Raw genomic sequence first — 24,283 nt, forward strand, 5'->3', positions numbered from 1 at the left:
AACCTGTGTGGACAGGATCTGACCCTGCAGGATGGCCTTGAGTATTAACTGTAAACACGGAGGAGCAGATTATCAGCCTGTTCTGGGCAGCGCAGAACCAGGCAGCCAGTAAAACCTGGAGCGGCCCAAACTCCTGTGGCCCCACTCTGGGATCCCCGTGTTGGAGGGCAGGGTGCACTGGGAAGACGGGAGCTGGGGGGAGGGGAGGGGTCAGCATCATGGGTAGGGCATCCTCAGCAGCTGCTCCAGGCCAGGGGTCTGGCTCTGATTCCGGTTACACAGGTCCTGCGAGCAGCAGGTGGAACTCATGGTGTAGTTCGACCCCCGGTAGGAGACGGGGTGCTGCAGGCCACAAAGCACCCCGGGTAGGCAGCCCTGGGCGGAGAGGGGCTCCAGCCCACTGCGATGCCCAGTGCCAGTGTAGCACAGTTCCTCTGGCTGGCACTCGGTCTCCATGGCGACGCAGGCCACATCCAGGCGATGCACAGGGCAGAAGTGGCAGAGCAGGATGGCACAGGGCACTGTGGGCAGCAGGAGCCCCAGGCACAGCAGCACGGAGCTGGGTAGCCCTGGGCATTGAGGTGTCCTGCCAACACAGGAGGGGCGGGGAGTTAATCTTTTAAAATGTAAGGGAGGTGCCCGCTCCCAAGCTGATGAAATAAAGCTTGCCCTCTGGGGGGAAACTCAGCCCAGTATCTCCTAATAGATGTGTCAAGTTTCTACTTCCAGCTGGTTGAAAAGCTTCCATGCATGGTCATCATCTCACGTGCGAGTGTTGCGGTGTGTGTGACTGAGCACAAGTGAGTCATTGCCTGTTAGCTTGCAATCACAAGAGTGTCGCCCCATCAGCGCGACAGTACAGTACTGTATGTGTAAGTGCTTGTTCCCATACTTCCAAGGTTGTTTTGAGAATTCCCCCACATCCTCTTTCACCAGGAGGACAGCAGCGCTGCAGAGGTGCTATATTAATGAGAGGGGAAAAGGTCAACTAACTTACCAGCACACAGACCGTCCCAGCTTCACCATCACCCTGTGGCACTGAATTAAAACTGCAGGACACTGAGGGAGGAAGAGATGGGGGAGGGGACAGCGTACCCTCCCTCGAATAAGACAGCTGCATCTGCCCGCCGCTGCAAGCTGATTGGCTGATGGAGTGTTCCACTCCTTGCGTGGCGTGGGAATGCGGACACTGCCGGCTTCTGATTGGTCCAGCCTCCCAGCGACCTCCCAGAGCCACCTGCTCAGTCAGGCTGAACACGCCTGAGGGTTATCCTTCAGAAATATGGACAATAAGGTCAGCTGCTTCATGACTCGGGTGACACGATGAATAAATGAATGTGGGAAAGAATGCAGGGTTACTTTTTAACTTTACAGTCTGGGAGGAGACGTTTTCCAAAAAAAAAACTCCGTTTATTTGCTTTTCTTTAGATTAGGTTCCGGCAATTAGTATTAGACGTGTGTTTGAAATTCTAGTTTTCAGTGACTAAATAAAGTAATCATTTACGGAAGCGCAAGGAAACAATACGCGATCTCAAACAATATTCTCGTCATTGTGCAATGTGATTAGAGCTCCTGGAAGCTACCGAGAGCTCTGCTGGAACTGTGGGTTTAGTGCTGGAGACAGTGTCCGGTGCTGAAGAATGAGCCCTTAGCTCCGTGAAGTTGGCCCCCCTTACAGACTGCAAAAACGATGAAACACACCTCATTCGTTAGTGCTACTTTCTGCCAGTTTGTGTCGTTGAAAGTAGCGTTTGTGCTGCTTTCGTTCCCGAGATATACTGTAGCGCCTTGGCTCTCGGGTGATCACGTGACCCCGCACGGTGACTTTGACCTCCAGTGACCCCGCCTGCCGAGTTCAGTGGCTCTGTCACCGCTGCGAGAGTGACAGCTCTGCAGCTGTGTTCCTCAGTGTGCCCCGGTGGGGGTCGGCGGTTAATTTTGCTTTTAATACCAGTATGTTCTGTGCGTTTGTACTCTCAATCGGAAGAGTTGCGGATGTAGCCTTTTAAAGGCGAACATTAGCAAGCGCCTGCATGTTCTCACAGCGAGGCTTTAACTAGCACGTCTCAATATTTCTTAGGAACAAGTAATAGGTTTATTCCATGCTGAAAAAAAGAAGAAAGAGAACACAACGTTTCGGCCGTGGAGCCTTCTTCAGGTGTCAATATTTCTTAGCTGTGTCCTTTTTAAACATCTGAAGAAGTAATCGGTTGACCCAGGCAGTTCGTAACTCAACTGCAAAACACTGGGAACGCCACCGTCTCACACACGCCGCGGAAATATTGGAAAATATTGTTATTTTCAAGTTTTAGTTTGTTTAAAAGAACCGAGCGTATATCTAAGTAAGGTCTTAAAAGTCCGTCATTATCCATGTCTTCGCATTTACTTTCATCGGCACAAACCCGGCACGTACGCAGCACTAACGAATAAGGTGGGTTTCATCGTTTGTGCTGTCCGTAGGGAGGGCAACTTCACGGAGCTTGTCAGACAACAATCTGTACCTACTATACAGTGAGAATGGGGACACTCGGACCTGTCCTTGAACCAGAAAGACTACCGTGTGATCGATTCCTTAACTAATGATAATGTACGTCTCAGCGTCCTTTTCCTGTTCGGAAAATTGCTTTATAAATACGAGTTATTATTATTGTTATCTTCACACACCTGAAGAAGGCTCCACGGCCGAAACGTTGTGTTTTCTTTCTTTCTTTTTTTTCAGCATGGAATAAACCTATTGCTTGTTCCTTTGCAGCCTACGCATGCTGACGCAGTCCCCCACCTGAGTTATTATTATTGTATGACCCTAGTGCAATCGTGAGATTATCGCATGAAGTACGTGATAATGTACAGTCTTGTAATCACGACATAATTCACCAGCTTGTAATTAAGAGGTATTTTTTTTTCATAATGACTGGATAATTTTCATGTAATAACATGGGAAAGATATTTTTTTTTCCATAATGGCAGCAATGCTGTCCTGTAATAATTTGGGCCAGTTTTACTCTTTTCCTCAGGTCCACAGCCGCTGGAATCACCAGCTCCTTCCTGCCTGGAAACAGGATCGTACTGCACCCCCCCCCCCCCAGCCATGACCAGACTTCGGCTCGTTCCCAGAGCCCGTCCCGGAGGCACAGGGCACAAGGCAGCACTAACCCCTGGATCGGACAGCAAACCGGGACAACCAAGAGACTCCACATAACTGAGCCAGCCTGCCCGTGGAAGGAAACCTCAGGAAAATCTGAGCACTCGGGGAAAAGGCCACCGTGGAGAACATGCAAACTCCACACAGAGGGTGCCCCGCTCCAGAATCGAACCCAGGACCCCACAGCGGTGAAGCAGCACTTGAGGTGGGATCTCATCATGTTTGTATTGTCATGTAATGCACTGGACATACACTGGTGACGTGAGAACCACTGGCCCCTGCTGGACTGGAGTCCGGTGGGCCTGAACTCAGATTAAACCACACTGAAGGTCCAGGATGTCATACGTTCTGTATACCATGACCATGATGTGCTCAGTTTGTAGTGCTGTGTTGTGATCGAACTTGGACCCCATCGGTTATCCAGCCTGAACTCCATATGCCTTGATGAATTGTGTAGCAGACGGAGTGCATGTTTTATCGCATGTCTATGACCTTCCGACTGGTCCGATTGTAGTGGGTTATCATAATTGATATTTCTCACAGTCAGTTAACTTAGCTCCCTGTGGGCAGTGTGGTGGCTCTGTGGCTAAGGCAAGGCCCTCAATCCCAGCTGCTCCAGGGGCGCTGTATAAACGGCTGACCCTGCGCTCTGACCCCCAGCTTCTCTCCCTGTCTGTGTGTCTCATGGAGAGCAAGCTGGGGTGTGCGAAAAGACAAATTCCTAATGCAAGAAATTGTACTGGGCTAATAAAGTGATCTGATCTTTTCAGTCCTGGTGCCTCTCTTGGACTGGTGCTGCCCACCTCTGCTCAGCCTCTGTACTGCCCCCTATATGATTTGATCTGTACTGCAGCACATACAGTACATGGTAGCAGTGGGACTACATTATCGTGAGGTTTTTGGACTTGACTTGTTTTTCTAAAGGAAGGAAAAAAAAACCCACAGGGCTGCAGATTTGACCCTTATCTCTTTATTGTACAAACAGAAGCAGAAGCGAACATTTTTGTTAAAAAAATAAACCTGTCAGTCTTCCTACAGAAGGCACATACTTGAGTTTCCAGTCACTACGCCCTACACAGAGAGGACCGTCTGGCTGTAGTGCCCCCTATCACGGTGCTGGGCGCTGCAGCACAGGGCACACACGTACACACACTATGTACAGACTTCACACACAGAATCCACAAGGAGCCCTCCTGCGCCCCAGCCTGTGAGCGGGGTGCACAAAGGGAGAGTTCTGATACCAGCCATGCAGCGATCTGTTGCAAAAGTGCAAAGTGAGGTGCACACACCCGCTGTATTTCAAGGGAATGAACCCAAATGATTGAAAATGGGGCGAGAAAGAGTGCAGTCCCACACAACTGGCTCCAGGTGCGAACTGTGAGGGATGTGGCTCTGGGCTGTGGAGGGGGGGGGATCTTGGAGGAGCTGGGTGTTAAACACAGTGTCGATTCTGACCAATTCATGTTGAAATGATTTGTATAAAAGAGTTTAAGGGAGAATTCATGAGACTACTGACTGCCGCCAGCAGGAGTGAGCTGTGAAATGGGTCAGAGGTACTGAAATAAACAGACGGAATAGGTGCTCTGGTGCTCTTGGGAGAAGTTCAGTGACTTTGATGTTTAGCAACTGTAGCCGTTGAATTAAAAAATAACCAAAGAGAGCAGTTTTGGACTCCAAGAACAACACTTTCAGCGCCAAGGAGCACAGCACTAGTGGTCTGGGGAAGAGGGTGAGCGCTCATTTAGACACAGGAGAAGGAGTGCACAGTATCGCCACCACTGAGATGAGAGTCGCACACACAGACCGTAGGTCACAGGAGGAGACAGAACCTGGGGGGCGGGGGGGCAGCCAACTCTCTCCTCTCCCACCCCCAGCTCTCACATCATCAGATCTCTGCTCTATTTCGAAGGAGGCTGATCCCTGCGGTCAGTGACCTGTGGATTTGTGCTTAACCCCTGTCGGCTCAGTGTAGTTAACAGCTTGCTGTATAAGCAGCCCCCTCATCCTGCTTCGGCCTCTGGAACGTTGTTGCCTAATCGCTGCTGTTACGCCTGGGGCCGGGCCTCAGCAGAATCTGGGCTCGGAGGCAGGCTGGCCACCCGGGCCGAACACGTCTCCCTTTTCTGCCAGATCTAGCAGGACGTGAATAAACCGTGTTGTTAAAGGTCCTTGTCTTTGAATGACTTCCCAGTCATTCTGAGAAGATGGCCAATTACCAGCGTGTTGATTTGCCATTTTCCCCTGTCTCCCCGTGCTTCCCTGTGGTCTTACAGTCCCGTGTTTCACTGCGCGCCTCCCTGACGGCGCTGGGCTGCCCGTCGTGTGCGGCCGGGTGGGCGAGAGGGGAGGGGAGCGGAGGGGGGCCGGGGCGCTAGACGCTGTGTCTCCGGCTGTGGATCATGGCCACGATGTGCGTGAGGTCCAGACTCTTCATCATCACCTCCATGAACTCCTCGTCCTTGCGGGCGCCCTCCACAAACTCGTCCAGGGACAGCTCGCCTGCAGGGGACAGGGCAGGACAGGCGTGAGCACAGGCGCCACAGCCGGGACACTTGGGATCCGGGAGCCGGCACACTTTCACTAATCCTTCCAGAACATTAGAAGCAAAATCTGCCCCACAGGGGAAACTCCGAAGATCCCCCTGATCGACTGGTGTACCTTGTGACTCTCCCAGAGCCTCTCCTGGGATCAGTGCGGATCACACCATGTGAATCAGTGACGGACTGGCAATGCATTAGACTACTTTCTTTTTCATTCGAGCAGAGTCGGGTCATGAAATTAAAAGACAAATACAGATCTCACTGGAGATCTGTGATACTAGTAATTAATAATTATAATAATAATTGCTGACACTTATATAGCGCTTTTCTGGACACTCCACTCAAAGCGCTTTACAGGTAATGGGGACTCCCCTCCACCACCACCAGTGTGCAGCCCCACCTGGATGATGTGACAGCAGCCATAGTGCACCAGTACACTCCCCACACACCAGCTCTCAGTGAGGAGGAGAACAGGGTGATGAAGCCAGTTCAGAGATGGGGATTATTAGGAGGCCATGATTGGTAAGGGCCAATGGGGAAATTTGGCCAGGACACCAGGGTTACACCCCAATTCTTTTCGAGAAACGCCCTGGGATTTTTAATGACCACAGAGTGTCAGGACCTCGGTTTTACATCTCAGCCGAAGGACGGCGCCTGTTTTTACACTACAGTGTCCCGGTCACTATACTGGGGCATCAGGACCCACATGGACCGCAGGGTAAGCACACTCTGCTGGCCCCACTAACACATCTTCCAGCAGCAACTTTAGTTTTTCCCAGGAGTCTCCCATCCAGGTGCTGACTAAGCTCACACCTGCGGAGCTGCAGTGGGCTGCCAGTTGCAGAGTGATATGGCTGCTGGCAGTGGGTAATGGGTGTAATAGTAATGGGGGGCAATCAGATCACTGTAGCATGCAGTATATACAGTAGTGTGGAGCAGTGTCCAGCACTCTGGACCCTGGATCAGAGAGTTGAGGGTTCGAATCCGGGTTGGGGCAATGCTCTTGTACCCTGGAGCGAGATACCTCTCTCAGTGTGCTCCAGTAAACGGCTCTGCTGTATTAATGGGGCTCCGGGCTGTTTTTACAGGTGGAGCAGAGCGTGTGCCCAGAAGAGAAATACAGACCGGCAGAATGCCCTACAACAATGGGAACACGCAGAGAGAGACTCACCATCTCCATTGACATCAATCTTCTCAAACACTCGGTTAGTAAATTCCTCCACTGACATCTCCAGATTGCAGCCATTAATGGCCTGGATAGCCTGAGAGAGAGAGAGGAGGGAGAGGGGGGGATTTAAGGCTTGAAGATCTTGACTTGAATGACTCCCTGTTGTAGTCAGTCCCTAGTGTTTTCCTATGCTTGCATGCCCTTATCATAATGCAGTTCAGTGTAAAGTGCTGTGAGATGGGACTTAAAGTGTGGCCAATACCAGACTGCCCAGACAGGTGCCTGTGCAGTGATCAGCAGAGAGGACAGAGCTGCGAGAGCTCATGGGACAGAGCCTGTGAGGTGAAGGGATGTCCAGCTGGCCTGGCAGCTGGGAGGCAGGGAGAGGCTTGTGTGGGTCTGCTAGTGAATCCACTGAAGGGGGGTATAGAAATGGACCTGCAAGTTAACACTGCATTATTAAGGGATCGGGAGCAGCTATAAATATGCCAGGGAATTACAGGCATAATCGTATCGGTTGCCGATTAGCACAGCATGCTGGTTGGGGGGACCAATCTGAGTCCCTCTGTAGAGGTGGGTATCCCCCTGCCTGTCCCTTTGCCAGCATAGCGGGGAAGGGGGCTCAACCCAGGCCATCTCAGCGTGTCCTCAAACTGTTTTGCAGGAGACGGTGAGGACCGAGGCTGCGATCCCTAAACTCTCTCTCAGTGAACAGAACCCTCAGCTGAACTACTTGTTTCCCTAATTAGGGCTCGTTTGTTGTTTCCATCTCCTAGACAGTTTCAGGTTCCTGGTTCCACCTGCAGCCCTGGTACCTTGATGATGTTGAGCAGCTCATAGCGGTCTATGCAGCCATTGCCGTCCACATCGTACAGCTTGAAGTACCAGCGCAGCTTCTGCTCCATCTTGCCCCGCAGCACCAGGCTGAGAGCCGCCACGTACTCCATAAAGTCAATATAGCCGTCCTGCAGAGAGACACACAGACACGGATACAGGCTCAGTTATACAGCGCAGCCACACAGACTCACAGATACAGGCTCAGTTATACAGCGCAGCCACACAGACTCACAGATACAGGCTCAGTTATACAGCGCAGCCACACAGACTCACAGATACGGGCTCAGTTATACAGCGCAGCCACACAGACTCACAGATACAGGCTCAGTTATACAGCGCAGCCACACAGACTCACAGATACAGGCTCAGTTATACAGCACAGACACACAGACTCACAGATACGGGCTCAGTTATACAGCGCAGCCACACAGACTCACAGATACAGGCTCAGTTATACAGCGCAGCCACACAGACTCACAGATACAGGCTCAGTTATACAGCACAGACACACAGACTCACAGATACGGGCTCAGTTATACAGCACAGCCACACAGACACAGATACAGGCTCAGTTATACAGCACAGCCACACAGACTCACAGATACAGGCTCAGCTATACAGCACAACTACACAGATACAGGCTCAGCTATACAGCACAGCTACACAGACTCACAGATACAGGCTCAGCTATACAGCACAACCACACAGATACAGGCTCAGCTATACAGCAAAGCCACACAGATACAGGCTCAGCTATACATTACAGACACACGGATACAGGCTCAGCTATACAGCACAGGCACACAGACACAGATACATGCTCAGCTATACAGCACAGGCACACAGATACAGGCTCAGCTATACAGCACAGCCACACAGATACAGGCTCAGCTATACATTACAGACACACGGATACAGGCTCAGCTATACAGCACAGGCACACAGACACAGATACAGGCTCAGCTATACAGCACAGCCACACAGATACAGGCTCAGCTATACATTACAGACACACGGATACAGGCTCAGCTATACAGTACAGGCACACAGTGGCAAGTAACAGGAGTGAACCTGTTAGTTTTTCTTGGTTAAACCGGAAAGTAAAAAAATGCCACACAATTGTTATATGGATTTAAATGCCAAAATAGTCTTAGTTGTAAAGGTGAAGAGGACTAAACATGATTTCTTTATTACACCAAAGGCTATGGAATTAATTAAATCTTTATATATTTTCTATGACCGAATTAAACTGTATGACAAAAAGTGATGAGAAATAATTAAGATTATGTTGAATAAAAGAATGATTTTAGTAAAGTTCAGTCAACTAGACTAAATCAAAAGTGCCTGACTAAAACATGATTATACTGTGCCTAATAGACATTTTATCTGATTCGACAAAGACAAACTGATGACTAAGCACGGATACAGGCACACGCAGCACAGTTACGCATAAGTTATGATCAATTCAAATTATACAGTGGCGTTTATCCCAATGTGCTTTACACATAGGAGGGGACCCATTTCATCCACCCTGCTCTACACAGCAGATCAGAAAGAGAGGTGAAGAAAGAAACTGCTTCACCAGTTGAATTACGGGTGTACTCTGAACTCTGAGGACACCAGCCTGTGCAAACCCAGAGTCCAACCCTGGGATTCCTAATGACACAGGAGCCTGTTTACTATCTCATCTGTCCGGCAGCGTCTCCTATATTACCTGATCCCCAGTGACCATACCAGGGCATGAGTTTGCAAATTCTGGGCCAGAGCGAATGGTGCCCCCTACAGGCCCACTGACACCGATTCCAACGGCGACCAGTACTAACCAGGCCCAGCCTGCTCAGCTTCTCAGATCTGACTAGATCAGGCTAGACGGTCATAGCACAGCTTTCAGATGGCCAGCAGCCACTTGCTTTCAACTGAGAACACTTCTGCAGGCACAGAACCAGGCTGTCGTCCAGTCAGAAGCACTTGTTAGTGAAGGCTCCTGTCACAGTTCCCTGCTCGTTCCCTGCTGCACTGCCTTGCCTTACTCCAGCTGTGACCACCCTTATCTGTACCACAGCCTGTGCTGCCCTGTTATGACAAGGCAGTCCTGTCGTTTCTTGCCAGTACCAATGATGTACAGGAGAACGGCGCATGTATGTGCATCGAGATTCAGAACACGCCAACTGTACCAGCAGAGATTTGTGCACAGGGATTGGGGAATCTGTGGGCTGGGCTGCCCTTTTCTCTCCTCCACCATCTGTATTTTCCACTGTGGGCAAGACGTCCACGCCACAGGCTCGCGGTGTTGAAAGTCAGGCCCTACTACTGCTGCATAAATGGGCTGTTGTTTTAGAGGTTTTTATTTCTGCGTCATTAACCGCCCTGTTTCAGGGAAAATCCCAGCCCCTAAAGGACATTCTAACCAATCAGCCAGCTCTCCTGAGATGTGCTCCAGAGCTCATGGAAATATCAGATACCCCATCGTCGCCAGTGTTGAATTTCCCTCTGAATCCCCTGTCTCTTCGTTGGGTGTCCTGCAGGTGCTCCAGTGTCTCTCCTCTCTCCCACTCCATTCCCTGTGTTTCTATCACCACACACTCAGACGAGCCCAAAGGTTTATTTTTTAGTGTGCATTTCCTGTTTAAAGAAAGTGACGTTTTAACTGCAAGGTCTTTCTCCGCTCTCAGAGCAGACAGGGTCTTCCTCAGCCCTCTACAGCGCCCCCTGCTGATCTCCTCTTAGGAGATTCCAGTCCTCTGCCTCAGCAGATCGGACGAGACCTGTCTGCCCTCCCCATCCTGTCTCTGACCTCCTGCATGAATGTTACTTGGGCCTTTAATTCCAGATCCTTGGCGAAGTATCCCAATGCGTATAAAGTCAGCTACAGTATCCCTGCTGCTCCAGTCTTTTCCCCAGAGATAACTTCAGATCCCAGCCGCTCCCCTGTCCGTTCAGGGAGAGCCAGTGACAGAGCCACCACTCCTCCGTACCGGGCTCTTTGCAGTGCGTTCCCCATTCCAGTTCTAAATCTACTTCCACTTCCAGCTCCTCTTCAGTTCAGCTACCAGTCTGTCTTTGGGCAGCGGGAGGAAATCGGAGCACCTGCAGGAAACCCATATGAACCCAGAGGAGACATGCAAACTCCACACAGACAGCACCGCGGGAATTGATCCCAGACAGTAATGCTGACCACTGCAGCACCGGGATCCCCTGCTCAGGTGTGTGTTCAGGACCATTACAAATGAGCACAAGGCAACGGACAGCACTGCCTGGGAATGAGAGAGACACAGGGAGCTGGTCCTGTTCCCGTACTGATCCCCGGCAGTCATCAGAGCCCACTGTGTGAGGGGCTGCGGAAAAGCACCAAGGCCATTTCCTAGCCCACTGTGGACACTGACGGCTCCTGCCATAGAGTTAAAGATCTATCCATCCCTGTAACGATCTGTCATTTGTGGTTCGCCTCATGGCTGCACGGCTCTTCCAGCACGCCTCATGCATGAGTTCTAAATGATACCCTTCGCTAGTAATGCTGGGGCAGGTGCCCGTCCCACTGCCCTGGCAACATTCGCTGGGTCTCCCACAATCCCTCCCGCCTCTGTCACGGGAGGCGGCACGAACACCTCAGCAAGTGTGACAGCAGTGACGTGTACCCCACCCCTCATCCTGGGGACCCCCCCACCAGTCCCGGGGTGCAGGAGACCGCAGCACCCCATTACGTATTTTCAACGAAACGAAAGCCCCCCCCCTCGTCCTACCTTGTTCATGTCGAAGGTCCGGAACATCTGCTCGATGTAGGAGTTGGCCTCAGGGTCCAGCCCCCGCAGCCCGAAGAACTGCTTGAACTCGTGCAGCGTGAGCTGGCCGGAGGGGCACTCCGTCATGAACTTCTTGTACCAGTGGTGGATCTCCACCGCCTGCATGTCGTCCACTGTGGAGCCGCTGGCGTTGCCCATCGTGCCCGAGCAGCAGCAGAGAGAGAGAGGGGAACGGCGGAGGAGCAGGTCCAGGCGGTGCGGGAGGGGTGCAGCGAGACCGGGAGGCCGAGAGCCTGATTGGTCTACTGTGTGAGGAAACCTGACCTGTCGCTCAAGCTTCGCTGCTCACAGTCACACAACACAGACACTCCGGCGGGGCAGGGTGCTGAGGGGCCAGCCGACTGGACCCGGGCTTTTAAAGCAGGCACTGACCCCCCCCCCCCACCGAATCAGCCAGTCTAATCTGCAAGCATCCATTCTCACGAATTAAACAGCTTTGGGAATGTCAGGGAGAGTTTAAAATAGAACCACATCAGGGATTGGAACAGACACTCAGACAGAAAATAGGACTGGATAATCCCCTCTGCACACACTGAGACACACACACACACACACACACACACACACACACACACACAGAAAAACGCACAGCGACGTGCACAGAAACACACTGAGACACAGACATACATAGAAACACAATCAGACAGACACACAAACAACACACAAAAAAACACACGGAGACATACACACACAATGAAACACATACACACTCACTTATACACACAAAAATACAATGAGAAACATATACACAGATGTACAGAAACACAAACTCTACACACTAAGACTCATACATACACACAGACACACAAAAACACCTAGGCGCATGACCAGTGAGACACACAACACACACACAGAAACACTTACACATACTTAGACACATGCACACACTGTGAATCAGATACAGATTGAGAAACACACACAAACTCATATACACTGAGACACACACATGCACAAACGGTGACAGTAAGAGGGACACACAATGAGAAACCTTTAACAAATCCACACACATGCACACACTGAGTCACATACAAAACCCCAGGCACACAAAAAGACACCTATACAAACATACACACCTAGACATACCAAGCGACACAATCGGTGACGCTCACATGCACCATGAGTTAAAAGAGACATGCTCTGTGATTCAAACTGATTTAACTTATCCACAAAAGGCACTTCACTTTGCTTTCTGAAAAATTTGCAAGTCACATTTGAGAAAGGCATCAGCTACAGATGCTACAGAAGTGCAAAGATCTCACACAGAGGCACAAATACAGTACACAAACTCTCAGGGCTGCTGTGCATGATATCACTACAGCAGCCCATTAGGGTTTTGTGGGATCAGTAGCTATTTAGAACAAAGTACAGGTATCATCCTTTATTTAGCCTTAGTAAAGGATCAGTCTTTAAATGCGCAAGAAAAAGTCCATTAATGAATATAGTCCTCTTAATCTCATGCGTGCCTTAGCAGGCAGTGTCCCAGGGCCAGTGCACATTCTGGCACAGCGCCCTGGTGTGGCCCAGTGGAGCACAGCGCCGTGGTGTGGCGCAGAGGAGCTCAGTGCCCTGGTGTGGCCCAGTGGAGCTCAGTGCCCTGGTGTGGCCCAGTGGAGCTCAGCGCCCTCGTGTGGCCCAGTGGAGCTCAGTGCCCTGGTGTGGCCCAGTGGAGCACAGCGCCCTGGTGTGGCCCAGTAGAGCTCAGTGCCCTGGTGTGGCACAGAGGAGCACAGTGCCCTGGTGTGGCGCAGAGGAACTCAGTGCCCTGGTGTGGCACAGAGGAGCTCAGCGCCCTGGTGTGGCCCAGTGGAGCACAGCGCCCTGGTGTGGCGCAGTGGAGCTCAGCGCCCTGGTGTGGCACAGAGGAGCTCAGCGCCCTGGTGTGACCCAGTGGAGCTCAGTGCCCTGGTGTGGCGCAGAGGAGCTCAGTGCCCTGGTGTGGCCCAGTGGAGCACAGCGCCCTGGTGTGGCCCAGTGGAGCACAGCGCCCTGGTGTGGCACAGAGGAGCACAGCGCCCTGGTGTGGCACAGAGGAGCTCAGTGCCCTGGTGTGGCCCAGTGGAGCTCAGCGCCCTGGTGTGGCCCAGTGGAGCTCAGCGCCCTGGTGTGGCACAGAGGAGCTCAGTGCCCTGGTGTGGCCCAGTGGAGCACAGCGCCCTGGTGTGGCCCAGTGGAGCTCAGCGCCCTGGTGTGGCCCAGTGGAGCACAGCGCCCTGGTGTGGCGCAGAGGAGCTCAGCGCCCTGGTGTGGCCCAGTGGAGCACAGTGTCCTGGTGTGGCCCAGTGGAGCACAGCGCCGTGGTGTGGCACAGAGGAGCACAGCGCCCTGGTGTGGCCCAGTGGAGCTCAGTGCCCTGGTGTGGCCCAGTGGAGCTCAGTGCCCTGGTGTGGCACAGAGGAGCTCAGTGCCCTGGTGTGGCCCAGTGGAGCTCAGTGCCCTGGTGTGGCACAGAGGAGCTCAGTGCCCTGGTGTGGCCCAGTGGAGCACAGCGCCCTGGTGTGGCGCAGAGGAGCACTCTGCTCACGTCAGGACACAGCCTGCCCAGGACCGCGTCCAGACCAGGGAGAACCGCAGAAATGAAGACACCCACCCACACACATTATTCATCGCTCCTCAAATCTACATTTATTGCCACGTCAAAAGCGTAAAAGCGGTAGTAAACGTTTCGATCTCCTGTATGCGGGATCCTCGTCAGTAGAAATTTAATTGGATTTTTACTTTATTTTTGGGAGACATGAACGAGAGCACACAAGCAGGAACCATGTGGAAGTTCATTTAACACTGAGAACAGGAGGCATTTCTTTACGCAAAGGGTGGGGGGAGTGTGGAACAAGCTATCCAGCAATGTTCACTGAAGATGTTACTCTGGCTTCTTCCAAAAAACAGCTGGATAAGATCCTGGGATCAATTAAACTACTAACTACCAACCAAACTAGATGGGCCAAATAGCCATTTGCAGCTGTTCTTGAATTCTTGCCCTCTGGTTTTCCACACCTGCCAGTTTCCCAAGTGGTTTGCTATGAATTCAACACTTAGAAAACAAGCTGGACTGGAGGTTACTCTACTTACTCTCCACTCCACTAGAATCTCATCCAGCTGTTTCTTGAAGGACGCCAGCTGTCGGCTACAGCATGGCCGGGCAGCTTGTTTCATCCTCCCACCGCCCTTTGCGTAAATCCCTGCTCTCGGTCTAAAATGCACTTCCACACAGTTTCCACTTGGTCACCAGTTTGTGTTTCACTGTTGATTCTGAAGAAGGATTTCTTAAGGATTTTACACACTTGTATCAGGGCTCCGTCGTAGTCTTCTTTCAGCCTGTCAGTGCCTACAGTGACATTTCCTTCACCTCCGGACTGCGTCTGCTTGTTCTTCTCTGGACTGATTCCAGAGAAACAGCATCTTCTCTGTAAACACAGAAGCACCATTCTAATTCAATCTGTTGTGCGTGATGAAGGTACACATAGAGAAAACAAGGATCAGTGAAAACCCAGGAGCTGAAGGGCACCCTCTTCACACTCTCTCTCCTCTGAGCAAAGTGGGACAACGATGTACACAAAAAGTTACATTTAGAATTCAACAAAACTAAGCAGTTTGGTCCAAGAAAAAAAAGTCTTCATGGATACTACCTTTTCAAATCAAATCAAAGTTTATTTATCAAATGCACAACAATATGGCGTGCAGCAGTAGTTGCTGGCAATGAATTGTCTTTTCTGTGAGCTCACAAAGTCACAAGAATCACAAAAATCACAAAATTCACAAAAACTGAATTGAATAAAGCTCAATATGAGTAGAGCTGCTATGTGTCCATGGTGTATGCAATATATACAAGTAGTGCAGTTATGCTGAATACAGTGAAAACTGTGTGTCCATGTTGCCATTACAGGTGATTTGCTAAAGGAGCTGCAGGTTGGCTATTTAGCAGTCTTATTGCCTGGAGGTAGAAGCTGTTCTGTAATCTGTTGGACTTGGACCAAATGCTTTGGTACCGTTTACTGGACAGTAGGAGGGAAAACAGTTTGTGACTGGGATGACTGGGGTCCTTGAGAATGGACCTGGCCTTCTTCAGACATCTAGCTGAGTAGATATCCTGGATGTTTGGTAGCTCACAGCTGGTAATGAGCTGTGCTGACTTCACCACCCTCTGCAGTACTTTGCGATCCCGGGCGGAGCAGTTCCCATACCAGGCAGTGATGCAGCCAGTCAGGATGCTCTCAATAGTGCATCTGTAGAAGTTGGCCTGGATATGTGACGGCATGCCGAACTTCTTTAGCCTGCGGAGAAAGAACAGGTGCTGCCGTGCTGTCTTGACCACGATGTTGGTGTGGTGGGTCCAGGTTAAGTCCTCTCTGATGTTAACTCCCAGGAACTTAAAACTGCTGACCCTCTCCACTGCAGTCCCATTGATGTAGATAGGTGTGTGGTCTCCTCCCTGGTGTATCCTATAGTCCACAATCATCTCCTTAGTCTTACTGATGTTAAGAGAGAGGTTGTTCTCCTGGCACCATGCTGCCAGGGTTTCAACCTCCTCCCTGTATGCAGACTCCTCACCATCTGTGATCGGGCCAATGACTGTTGTATCGTCCGCAAACTTGGTGATGGAGTTTGAGTCATGCCTGGCGACACAGTCATGGGTGAATAAGGAGTAGAGGACAGGACTAAGCACGCAGCCTTGGGGGGCTCCAGTGTTTTGAGTCAGGGTAGAGGATATGTTGCTGCCCACCTTCACCACCTGCGGACGTTACGTCAAGAAGTCCAGGATCCAGTTACAGAGGGAGATGTTCAGTCCCAGGTCCTGGAGCTTGATGACAAGCTCTGAGGGCACTATGGTATTGAATGCTGAGCTGTAATCAACAAACAGCATTCTCACATATGTTCCTTTCTTATCCAGGTGTGAGAGGGCAGTGGCAAAAGTATCCTCTGTTGACCTGTTCTGGCGATACGCACACTGCAGTGGGTCTAGGGTGTCAGGCAGTGAGGAGGTGATGTGTGCTTTGACCAACCGCTCGAAGCACTTCATGATAACTGATGTGAGTGCAACAGGGCGGTCATTCAGGCAGCTGACTCTGGGTTTCTTGGGAACAGGGACAATGGTGGTTTTCTTAAAGCGGGAAGGAATTATAGACTGAGCTAGAGAGAGATTGAAAATGTCCGAGAAGACATCTGCCAGCTGGTCTGCACATGCCTTCAGAACATGGCCAGGGATAGCATCAGGGCCAGGAGCCTTGCGTGGATTGGTCTTTTTAAAGACTTTACACACATCCGCTCTGGATATGATCAGTGGGTTTCTGGAATCTTCCTGACTGGATCTGCGTTGCTGACCTCAAACCGAGCAGAGAATGAATTGAAAAATGAAAAGGTTGCTGGAACTAATTCACCTTAATAACAGTGAGCAGAAGGCCAGATTCCATGTGTATTAGCCGAGTTCAGACAGGGGCAACAACACATACAGTACTGTAGATCCAGAATGGATAAGATGGGAAGATGCCCTTTGATTGCTCAGAGCTCCCAGCCTGCACTGTGACGAAACACTGCACTGCTGGGATTTTCCACCACAAAGGAAACACACATATGACCTCGTGTGACTGGCTTATTCCATTTGAGTAATTACTCTAATCACCTTGCATACGAACCACTGCAGGGCTGCACGACTGGTTCAAAAGCCCAGTTTGCCTCCACACGAGGCCCACTGCAAAGCACAGCAATGAATGTGAGCAGGACAGGATTGGACTGCGTGCGGCAGAGGTGCGCGAGAAGCAGGACGTCGCGCGCCACGAGCCCAACGCCTTCCACGAGCCGCCTCGCGGTCACACGGCACTGCTTGTAGGGCCCCCATCTCTGAGCCCCCCCAGGTCAAACCGGGACCAGGAATGCGAAAGACGGGAGCACTACTAGCTCAGCCTGGGACCCCACTGTCCAGTCCGATTAAAGACAAGTTCAAAGGTGGGTGGGAAGGTCTGCCTAGAGACCCATTAAGAATGATGGAGTAAATCCCAACTCTAAAAGGGGCGATTGGGATTAAATACAGAGAACCCCCAAAAATGAGTCCTGGAACTCTGTGTCCACCACCCTCTAGCAGTGAGAACAATGAAGGAGAGGAAAATCTCTGGAGAATCCCTGCAGGGGGCAGATCGTCCAGGGTGACGCCCCAAGAAAGGAACTAGGGTTCATGGCGACAGGGGGCCCCATTGGCCCCGAGTTCCCATCTGGCAGTTCAGCAGGTCATGTCACATCAACTCTTCAAACCGCTTCTTCAAAGATCCCCAGTAAATCCGTTCCCGCAAACCCTTGTTTGTTGCAGACAAGATACTCTGGATTCTCTATGCGAATAAGTGATTCCTGATGTTTTTAGGAACACCGATTTTATGGGAAGGACAGACAGGGCTTTTATCCCACCAATCAAATCTCCCGGGAAGCGCAGTTCGTCCGTCTTCCTCCCTGCGGATGCGCTTGTTTTCGCTTTGAAAACACTTGTGGAGTTTGCATACCGCCCCTAACCCAGGCACGTTACGTGTTACAAAGTCTAAGAATTTTCCGACGCCCCCCCCAGTCGCAGGCAACATCGCGCTGACCAATAAGCGCCGAGCAGGTTTAGTTCCGGGATGTTTGATGATGTGGCTGCAGAAGACACCAACACCGAAGCAGGAAAGAAATAAGAAAATAACAACAACAACAACAACAGCACCAAGAATCCGCGGACAGGTCAGTTACTGTTCACCTCCACTCCGCAACGCGTCACGCGTGGGCTTCGAGTCGCTGTCACTCCCACAGTAGGACGCGCGGCCTGTCCATTTTTCAGAATTAAACTACTTGTTTAAAAGCAGGAGTGGACAGCAAGGTTGGTCGATTCGTGGGGGCGACGGCACGCCAGCCTGTGACTTTTGTCTTCTCGCGTGGGACTTGCGAATTATTTTCTCTGCGCGCCGAGGTAGTTGCGTTACTAACCCGCCCGCAAGCGACAGGTGTCCACTGTCCCTCGGGTTTGCGGTCACGCTCGATGCCAGGGGCTGTAGCTAGTCGTCGATAACCCGCCTGTCCTCGGTCTTCAGTGGTCGCGGCCGTGAAGCTCGCCCGGGCGGCGTGCGTGGGGTCGGGGTGACGCAGTTCCCTGGACCGAACACGACCGGAGCCCACGGACTGGCCCAGTCTGGGCTCCACTCCCCCAGCTCAGCCCCAGAGAAGAAACTGGAGGAGGTGGAAAATGATTAAACATGATCAGCTCATCCCGAACTTTAATTGTTTTTGTTTTTTAGTATGACTTTAATGCGAAAGATTCCTTCGAGATTTTGTATATACCGTGATGCTGAACTTCTTGTGTCCTTTTGATGGCACCATTGGACATGCTCCTGATTGGACATGGTCGTTACCGTGTAGCTAGTTTGGTGAATTACCGCTGCTGAGCCTTTTAATTCTCGAGCGGAGAAGACTTGCGAGGGCGCTTGATGCAAGTATTAAAAAAAACCCCTCAAAGGCGCCGATAAAGTCAACCCAAGTGGAAACTACTTGTGTGTTTTTTTTTTGTCAAGCTGACTACAGGAGACGCTTCTTTACACAGAGGGTGGCGGGAGCAGAGAACAGGCTGTCCAGTCACGTGGTCGATGCCAGCGCTTTTGCTTCCTTCACAAAGCAGCTGGATGAGACTCTTGGATCAGTTAGCTTCTGATTAGCAAAACCAAAGGCCTCCTCTCGTTTCTCATTTGCTGGTCTACAGAGATCTGCATGGAGTACTGGCACACAGAAGGACATGATAGAAGGCTTAAAACTCCACACTTAGTACTCTTTTAGAAGTGTATAATGTTAGCATGCCCGGAGGGGTAGGACAGCCGGTTGGCCTTGGACCCCTAGAGGTTTCTTTTCTACTTACAGAGGAGTTTTTGGTTCCTTTCCTCTGTTGTCTTCTGGCTTTTTCTCTTTCTGTGTTGTAATGTCATGTACCGTCACACAGCTTTGTTAAGTGCCTTGGGGGCAACCTTGTTGCGAAAGGCGCTATATAAAAATAAATTGAATCGAATGTTTCAGTGCGGCTAGACCCGGTCAGTCACTGGATGTGAACCCACACAGGTGTGTGTGTGTTTGGGGTTCTCCTCACCCAGTTGCTGAAAAGGCATCGCGGTCAGCCCCCTGCCTGCTGGGGTTTCCCCTGTCACCAGGGGGCCACAGAGGGGCCTGTGAATACTCCACAGGGGGCCTGTGTGTTCCCATCTCCGATCTCTGCTGGGGGGGGGGGGCACAGCTGGCAGGAGAGAAGCCCTCACTGTCCGTTGTTCAAGCCCAGCAGTGAAACCGCACCAGGGTGCCAGTGGAACAGGGCTCCTGCACTGAGCCAGTGACAGAGGTGACACCCCCGCCCCCTGCAGTTCAGACAGTGTAGAGCTCTGCTGTGATCCTCTTTTACGATCCTCAGGGTTTCATCTTTCCTGTCTTGTTCTTCTCTGTCTCCTCCCCTGGTGCGCCACGCCCCCCTCACCTGCCTGCACTGGGCCACGTCCTTGACAACAGGCAGGAAGGCACAACCCGGAATGTAATAACATCCTGCAGCTCTAGTCTGAAACCAGTCCTGCTGGCTGCAGAGCACAGGACTGTTTGCAAAGGAGAGGAGGGCACCAGGCCCATTTAGCCCATTTAGTTAATTAACTACTGAAAACCAAACAAGCTAGATGATCTGCCTCTGGTTTGTAAACATCCCTTATGTGTGCTGAGTAGACCTCAGTGCAAAATCAAGTTTCATATTGTGACTTTATCGTTTGTTAGCTTCATCTGTGTCATACTGTCCTTTATTACTTATTTTAATTACTTTTGTCACAGGGGTTTTGTTTTTTTGGCTTTTAAACCAGTAATGTTGAGTATGTTGCATTTATTTTAATTCAGTCTTCGAATGACAGACCTCCCCTTTGAAAGTCAGCCGGCCGGCTGGTTTGTGCATCCAGGAGTTCTCATGCTGTATAAATTAAACTTTTTTTAAAAAGTCATTCCTACCACATCAGTCAAGCTTGTTTCTGATAAGCACTATCTCAAATCACAGTACCCGGTCAGGTTTAATGTAAAGCACTCTCAATCAGTCTGTTTCGTAATCCTATCAGTGCGATCTGAATATGCCAGTATACGCGTGCGTGTAGCTTGCGAGCAGTGTGCAGGGGACTCCATTCAGATTGCTTTACAGTCCTATGGTTTTCCCTGAAGGTAAAGAATTTGGAAACAGTTTAGAACATACTAATCAATGTAAAAAAAAAAAACAAGATGGTGTTGGAAAGCAATCACAGTGGTTTTAACAAAAGTGCTTAGACAGGAGTCTAAGGAGTGCTGTGTCTCTGCTGTTACCTCAGTACAGTGTTGTGACCAAAGTCCTTATCATATAACCCCTTCCTAGGGGACAGTCCTAGTGCCGAGCGAACGAGGTGTGTCCTGTCCTTAATGATCCTGTACCTGGAGCATGAAACTAGACGAGAATAATATTAACTTTCATATGGCACCTTTACAAGTCATCAGCTTCGAAAGAAAAGAACGCTAAAAGCAGAGCTCGCCGTACTGATTATATTTCTCCTTCACGTCTGCACTTGCTAACATTCTCCAAGTAGTAGGAAACAAAATATTCCCGCGTCAAGCACAGGATGTGGAGGGCAGAAATGGATAAGAACTGTGCATAAGAAAGAAAAAAAAGATTTTACTTAGTGTTCCAGGTCCACAGTACATGCAGGAGTGAGTAGCTGTGTGAGGCTTAGCTGGGCTCTCTGCTCTCCAGAGCTGGAATTGTTTCCATGGCTGTGCAGAGGGCCCGAGTGTTTGATGCAAGTCCTCTGTGTCCCACCAGGGCGGCGATGCTGAGCCGACTGGCCCAGGGCGTGAACTCTGTCTTACAGGAGCTGTCAGGGGAGGAAAACCCTGAGGGAAGCCCACAGGTGAGAGCCGAACACATTATTCTTCCACCTTCTGCTTAACAGCCCTATCTTTCGAAAAGTCAAAACTATATTTCATGGCCCAAATTAAGGGTAGTGGTATATCTCTTCATTATAGTAAGACTCTTTTAAATTAGGGTGGGAGTTAAGAGCTGCAATTGCAATGAATAACATATTAACACGTTACAGACCATTAGCTCTATGTCCCAGCATAGCCCTAGAGGACATGGAGCTGTCATATGACTTCTTATTCTGTCCTTATGAGCTTATAAAGTGCAGCTAACAATAATTTAGGGTAGTTGCTCTATTTGGTGTTCTGTGTATAGAAACGGGGTGTCATGGTGGCACGGTGATTAGCACTGCTGCCTTACAGTTCTGGGGCCCTGGGTTGAGTTCCTGGAGTGCTGCTTGCATGGAGTTTGCGTGTTTTCCCCGTGTTCGCATGAGTCTCTTCTGGATTCTCCAGTTTCCTCCCACAGTCAAAAGACATACTGGCTTCTGGGAAAACTGGCCCTGGTGTGAGTGTGTTTGTGCTTGTGTGTCTGCCCTGTGATGGACGGGCGTCCTGTCCAGGGCGTAGCCTGCCTTGTGCCTGTTGCTTGCCAGGACAGGCTCTGGCAGGGTGTTAAATGGTGAAGGGTAGTGTTGCATGTGCTGTTATGGCCTTTTAGTCTAAAACAGCTAGAAGGTCTAATGAACTTACATGTTTCAGTGTAAAAGCTCATTTTACTGACAGGGAAATCAGCTGCTTAATTGCAGAGTGGCAAATGTTGGTAGCTGTGCCCCGCATGACGGAAACGTGTCTCTCCTGTTGGCTGAACACCTGACCCTTGACCCTTCCTTCCTTCCCAGGATGGCTTGGTCCCGTCGGGCTCTCCTGACGACAGCATGGCCTCCGAGGGTCCCGGTGTGGGGGAGGACGTCCTGGACCGGCTGGCCCAGACGGAGCAGCTGGTGGTCCAGCTCAAGGAGGTCATCCGAGAGAGGGACGCCAAGCTGCAGAGCGCCGAGCGCCAGCTGAAGGTGAAGGAGGGGTGAGAGGGCGTGTGGCTGGAAGAAAGGGCTCATTTTAAACACAAAGGGATGAGCATTGATTTCAGAAAGAGATCCTGTGATCCCTGTAACTGTTAATGGAGCTGCTATTGACAAAGTAAATGAATATAAATGGCGCTCTTATCGATTATGAATTGACTCGGACTGCCAATATGGAGGCAAGGTATTTAAAGGTGGAACAGGGGTGGTGTTTTTTAAGGAAGTTATAGAGTTTTAACTAACTTCCTTAAAGTGTTGCCACTTTTCTTTTTATATAAGAGTTTTATTCAGAGCATCCTGACCTTCTGTGCTCAGAGCTGGGGAGATGCCTTGTCCTCGCAGAAAAAAAACAATTTGAACAAAGTGATTAGGACTGCTGGCAAGATTACCGGCGCATCCTTGGACTCAATAACATTTCTGACGGAGCGACATATTAATCTTGCACATAAACACTTAGATGATCCCTCTCACCCACTCTTTTTAGAATAAACCAGCCCTCATCGACCCCCTGCAGGGACAGGAGGGGAGTAGACGATGCAATACACACATTGTAAAATCTGGTCTGGACATCTGGACCAACCAGGGACCTTTGTAAGGATTTTATTTGTTGACGTCTCCGCCGCTTTCAATACAATACAGCCACTGTTGCTTGCATAGAAGCTCTCAGAGTACTTCAGTCTGAATGGTAACTTGATAAGGTGGGTGCTAGGCTTCCTAACTAACAGGTCTCAACAGGTCAAATTGGGGAAGTGCTTATCTGACATTCGCTACACATCAATTGGATCACCACCAGGCTGTGTCTTGTCCCCTCTGCTGTACATTTTGTACACCAATGATTGCATAAGCAAACACACAGATAGACATCTCATTAAGTTTGCTGATGGCACAGCCCTGGTCAGTTTATTAAAGAACACAGAATACCATCATGGGCCCATCCTTAATGATTTTACTAACTGGTGCAACGAGTTCTCCCTAAAGTTAAATGTTTCAAAAACAAAGGAACTGGTTATTGATTTTAGGAGAAATACCACACCCCCTCAACCCACTATAATTGATGGTTAGCCTGTTGAAATTGTCGATGACTATAAGTACTCGGGACTTGGTCATTGACAAAAACCTAAAAGGGGACAAATGTTGTGACACTATAAAAAACGCCAACGGAGACTCTTCTTTCTTAGGAAACTCAGCTACTTTCAGGTCGATAAAACTATCCTTACACTTTTCTACAAATCATTCATTGAAAGTGTCTTAACATACTGCCTCACTTGTTGGTTTGGCAACATAAGTACCGGTAATTGTAATAGGCTGGGTAAATTAGTGAATATAAGTGGCAAAATAAATGGGAATAATCAAATCAACTTAAGCATCCTTTACAAACAGGGTGACTAAGAAAGCCAAAAGCATCAGGGAGTGTGTGTCTCACCCCCTCCATTGTGAATTCACACTTCTCCCACCTGGGAGACGCCTCTGTGCCCCCAGGTGTAAAACCAACAGACTTCAATTCCCATTGCAATTACACTCTTAAACAATGCAAACAAACTTTGTCTCTTGTTTCTTTCCTCCTGTAACACTACTGTATTTTCTTTCCTTTTGGTGATGTTTATTTGTCATTGTGTTGTGTTTGACTGTGCCGTAAAACAAATTTCCCCTAGGGGACAATAAAGCTTGAATTGAATTGAATATGCTCTCCAACCCTCTGGGAGGAGGAACCAGACCCCCTGTATAAAGGCTAAGACTGCATTTACTTCCTTTATACCTAAAAACATTCCATTATTCAATAATGAAAAAAAAATTACAGGTAGGGATCTTATTATTGTTAATATTATCGTTTTTAGATTCTTTACCAGCTAATCGCCTTTTTTTTATCTTGAGGTGCT

General features: G+C 50.0%; 3 protein-coding genes across 3 annotated transcripts in view; 1 reads left to right on the plus strand and 2 right to left on the minus strand.

Moving 5' to 3' along the window:
• Positions 1-216: 216 nt before the first annotated feature.
• Positions 217-1,026, minus strand: bncr (bouncer). The gene is made up of 2 exons (XM_088923004.1): positions 998-1,026; positions 217-586 (listed from the first exon to the last, which is right to left on the minus strand). The coding sequence occupies exons 1-2, from the start codon at positions 1,024-1,026 to the stop codon at positions 217-219; spliced, it is 399 nt and encodes a 132-aa protein (XP_088779130.1).
• Positions 1,027-1,980: 954 nt separating this feature from the next.
• Positions 1,981-11,864, minus strand: guca1aa (guanylate cyclase activator 1Aa). Its single transcript, XM_088924300.1, has 4 exons — positions 11,428-11,864; positions 7,666-7,815; positions 6,854-6,944; positions 1,981-5,641 (listed from the first exon to the last, which is right to left on the minus strand). The coding sequence occupies exons 1-4, from the start codon at positions 11,623-11,625 to the stop codon at positions 5,514-5,516; spliced, it is 567 nt and encodes a 188-aa protein (XP_088780426.1). The 5' UTR covers positions 11,626-11,864; the 3' UTR covers positions 1,981-5,513.
• Positions 11,865-18,048: 6,184 nt separating this feature from the next.
• The window catches only part of golgb1 (golgin B1), a 38,838-nt gene continuing 32,603 nt past the window's right edge, over positions 18,049-24,283 (plus strand). Inside the window, exons 1-3 of the mRNA XM_088924299.1 lie at positions 18,049-18,183; positions 21,290-21,377; positions 22,227-22,397. Coding sequence (XP_088780425.1) covers positions 21,297-21,377; positions 22,227-22,397 — 252 coding nt within the window. The 5' untranslated portion in view covers positions 18,049-18,183; positions 21,290-21,296. The remainder of the gene's footprint in view (positions 18,184-21,289; positions 21,378-22,226; positions 22,398-24,283) is intronic.

Source organism: Atractosteus spatula, chromosome 8 (assembly GCF_055471065.1).
Source record: "Atractosteus spatula isolate fAtrSpa1 chromosome 8, fAtrSpa1.hap1, whole genome shotgun sequence".
Classification (NCBI taxonomy): Eukaryota; Metazoa; Chordata; class Actinopteri; order Semionotiformes; family Lepisosteidae; genus Atractosteus; species Atractosteus spatula.

Bases quoted from the DNA above. Each gene is read 5' to 3' on its own strand.
- bncr (XM_088923004.1), bottom strand. From the start codon at position 1,026: ATGGTGAAGCTGGGACGGTCTGTGTGCTG. The intron at 587-997 runs GTAAGTTAGTTG...CTGTGTTGGCAG, and splicing joins CTGGGACGGTCTGTGTGCTG to GACACCTCAATGCCCAGGGC.
- guca1aa (XM_088924300.1), bottom strand. From the start codon at position 11,625: ATGGGCAACGCCAGCGGCTCCACAGTGGACGACATGCAGGCGGTGGAG. The intron at 7,816-11,427 runs GTAGGACGAGGG...GTCTCTCTGCAG, and splicing joins GGACCTTCGACATGAACAAG to GACGGCTATATTGACTTTAT. The intron at 5,642-6,853 runs GTGAGTCTCTCT...TGTCCCCTGCAG, and splicing joins GATTGATGTCAATGGAGATG to GCGAGCTGTCCCTGGACGAG.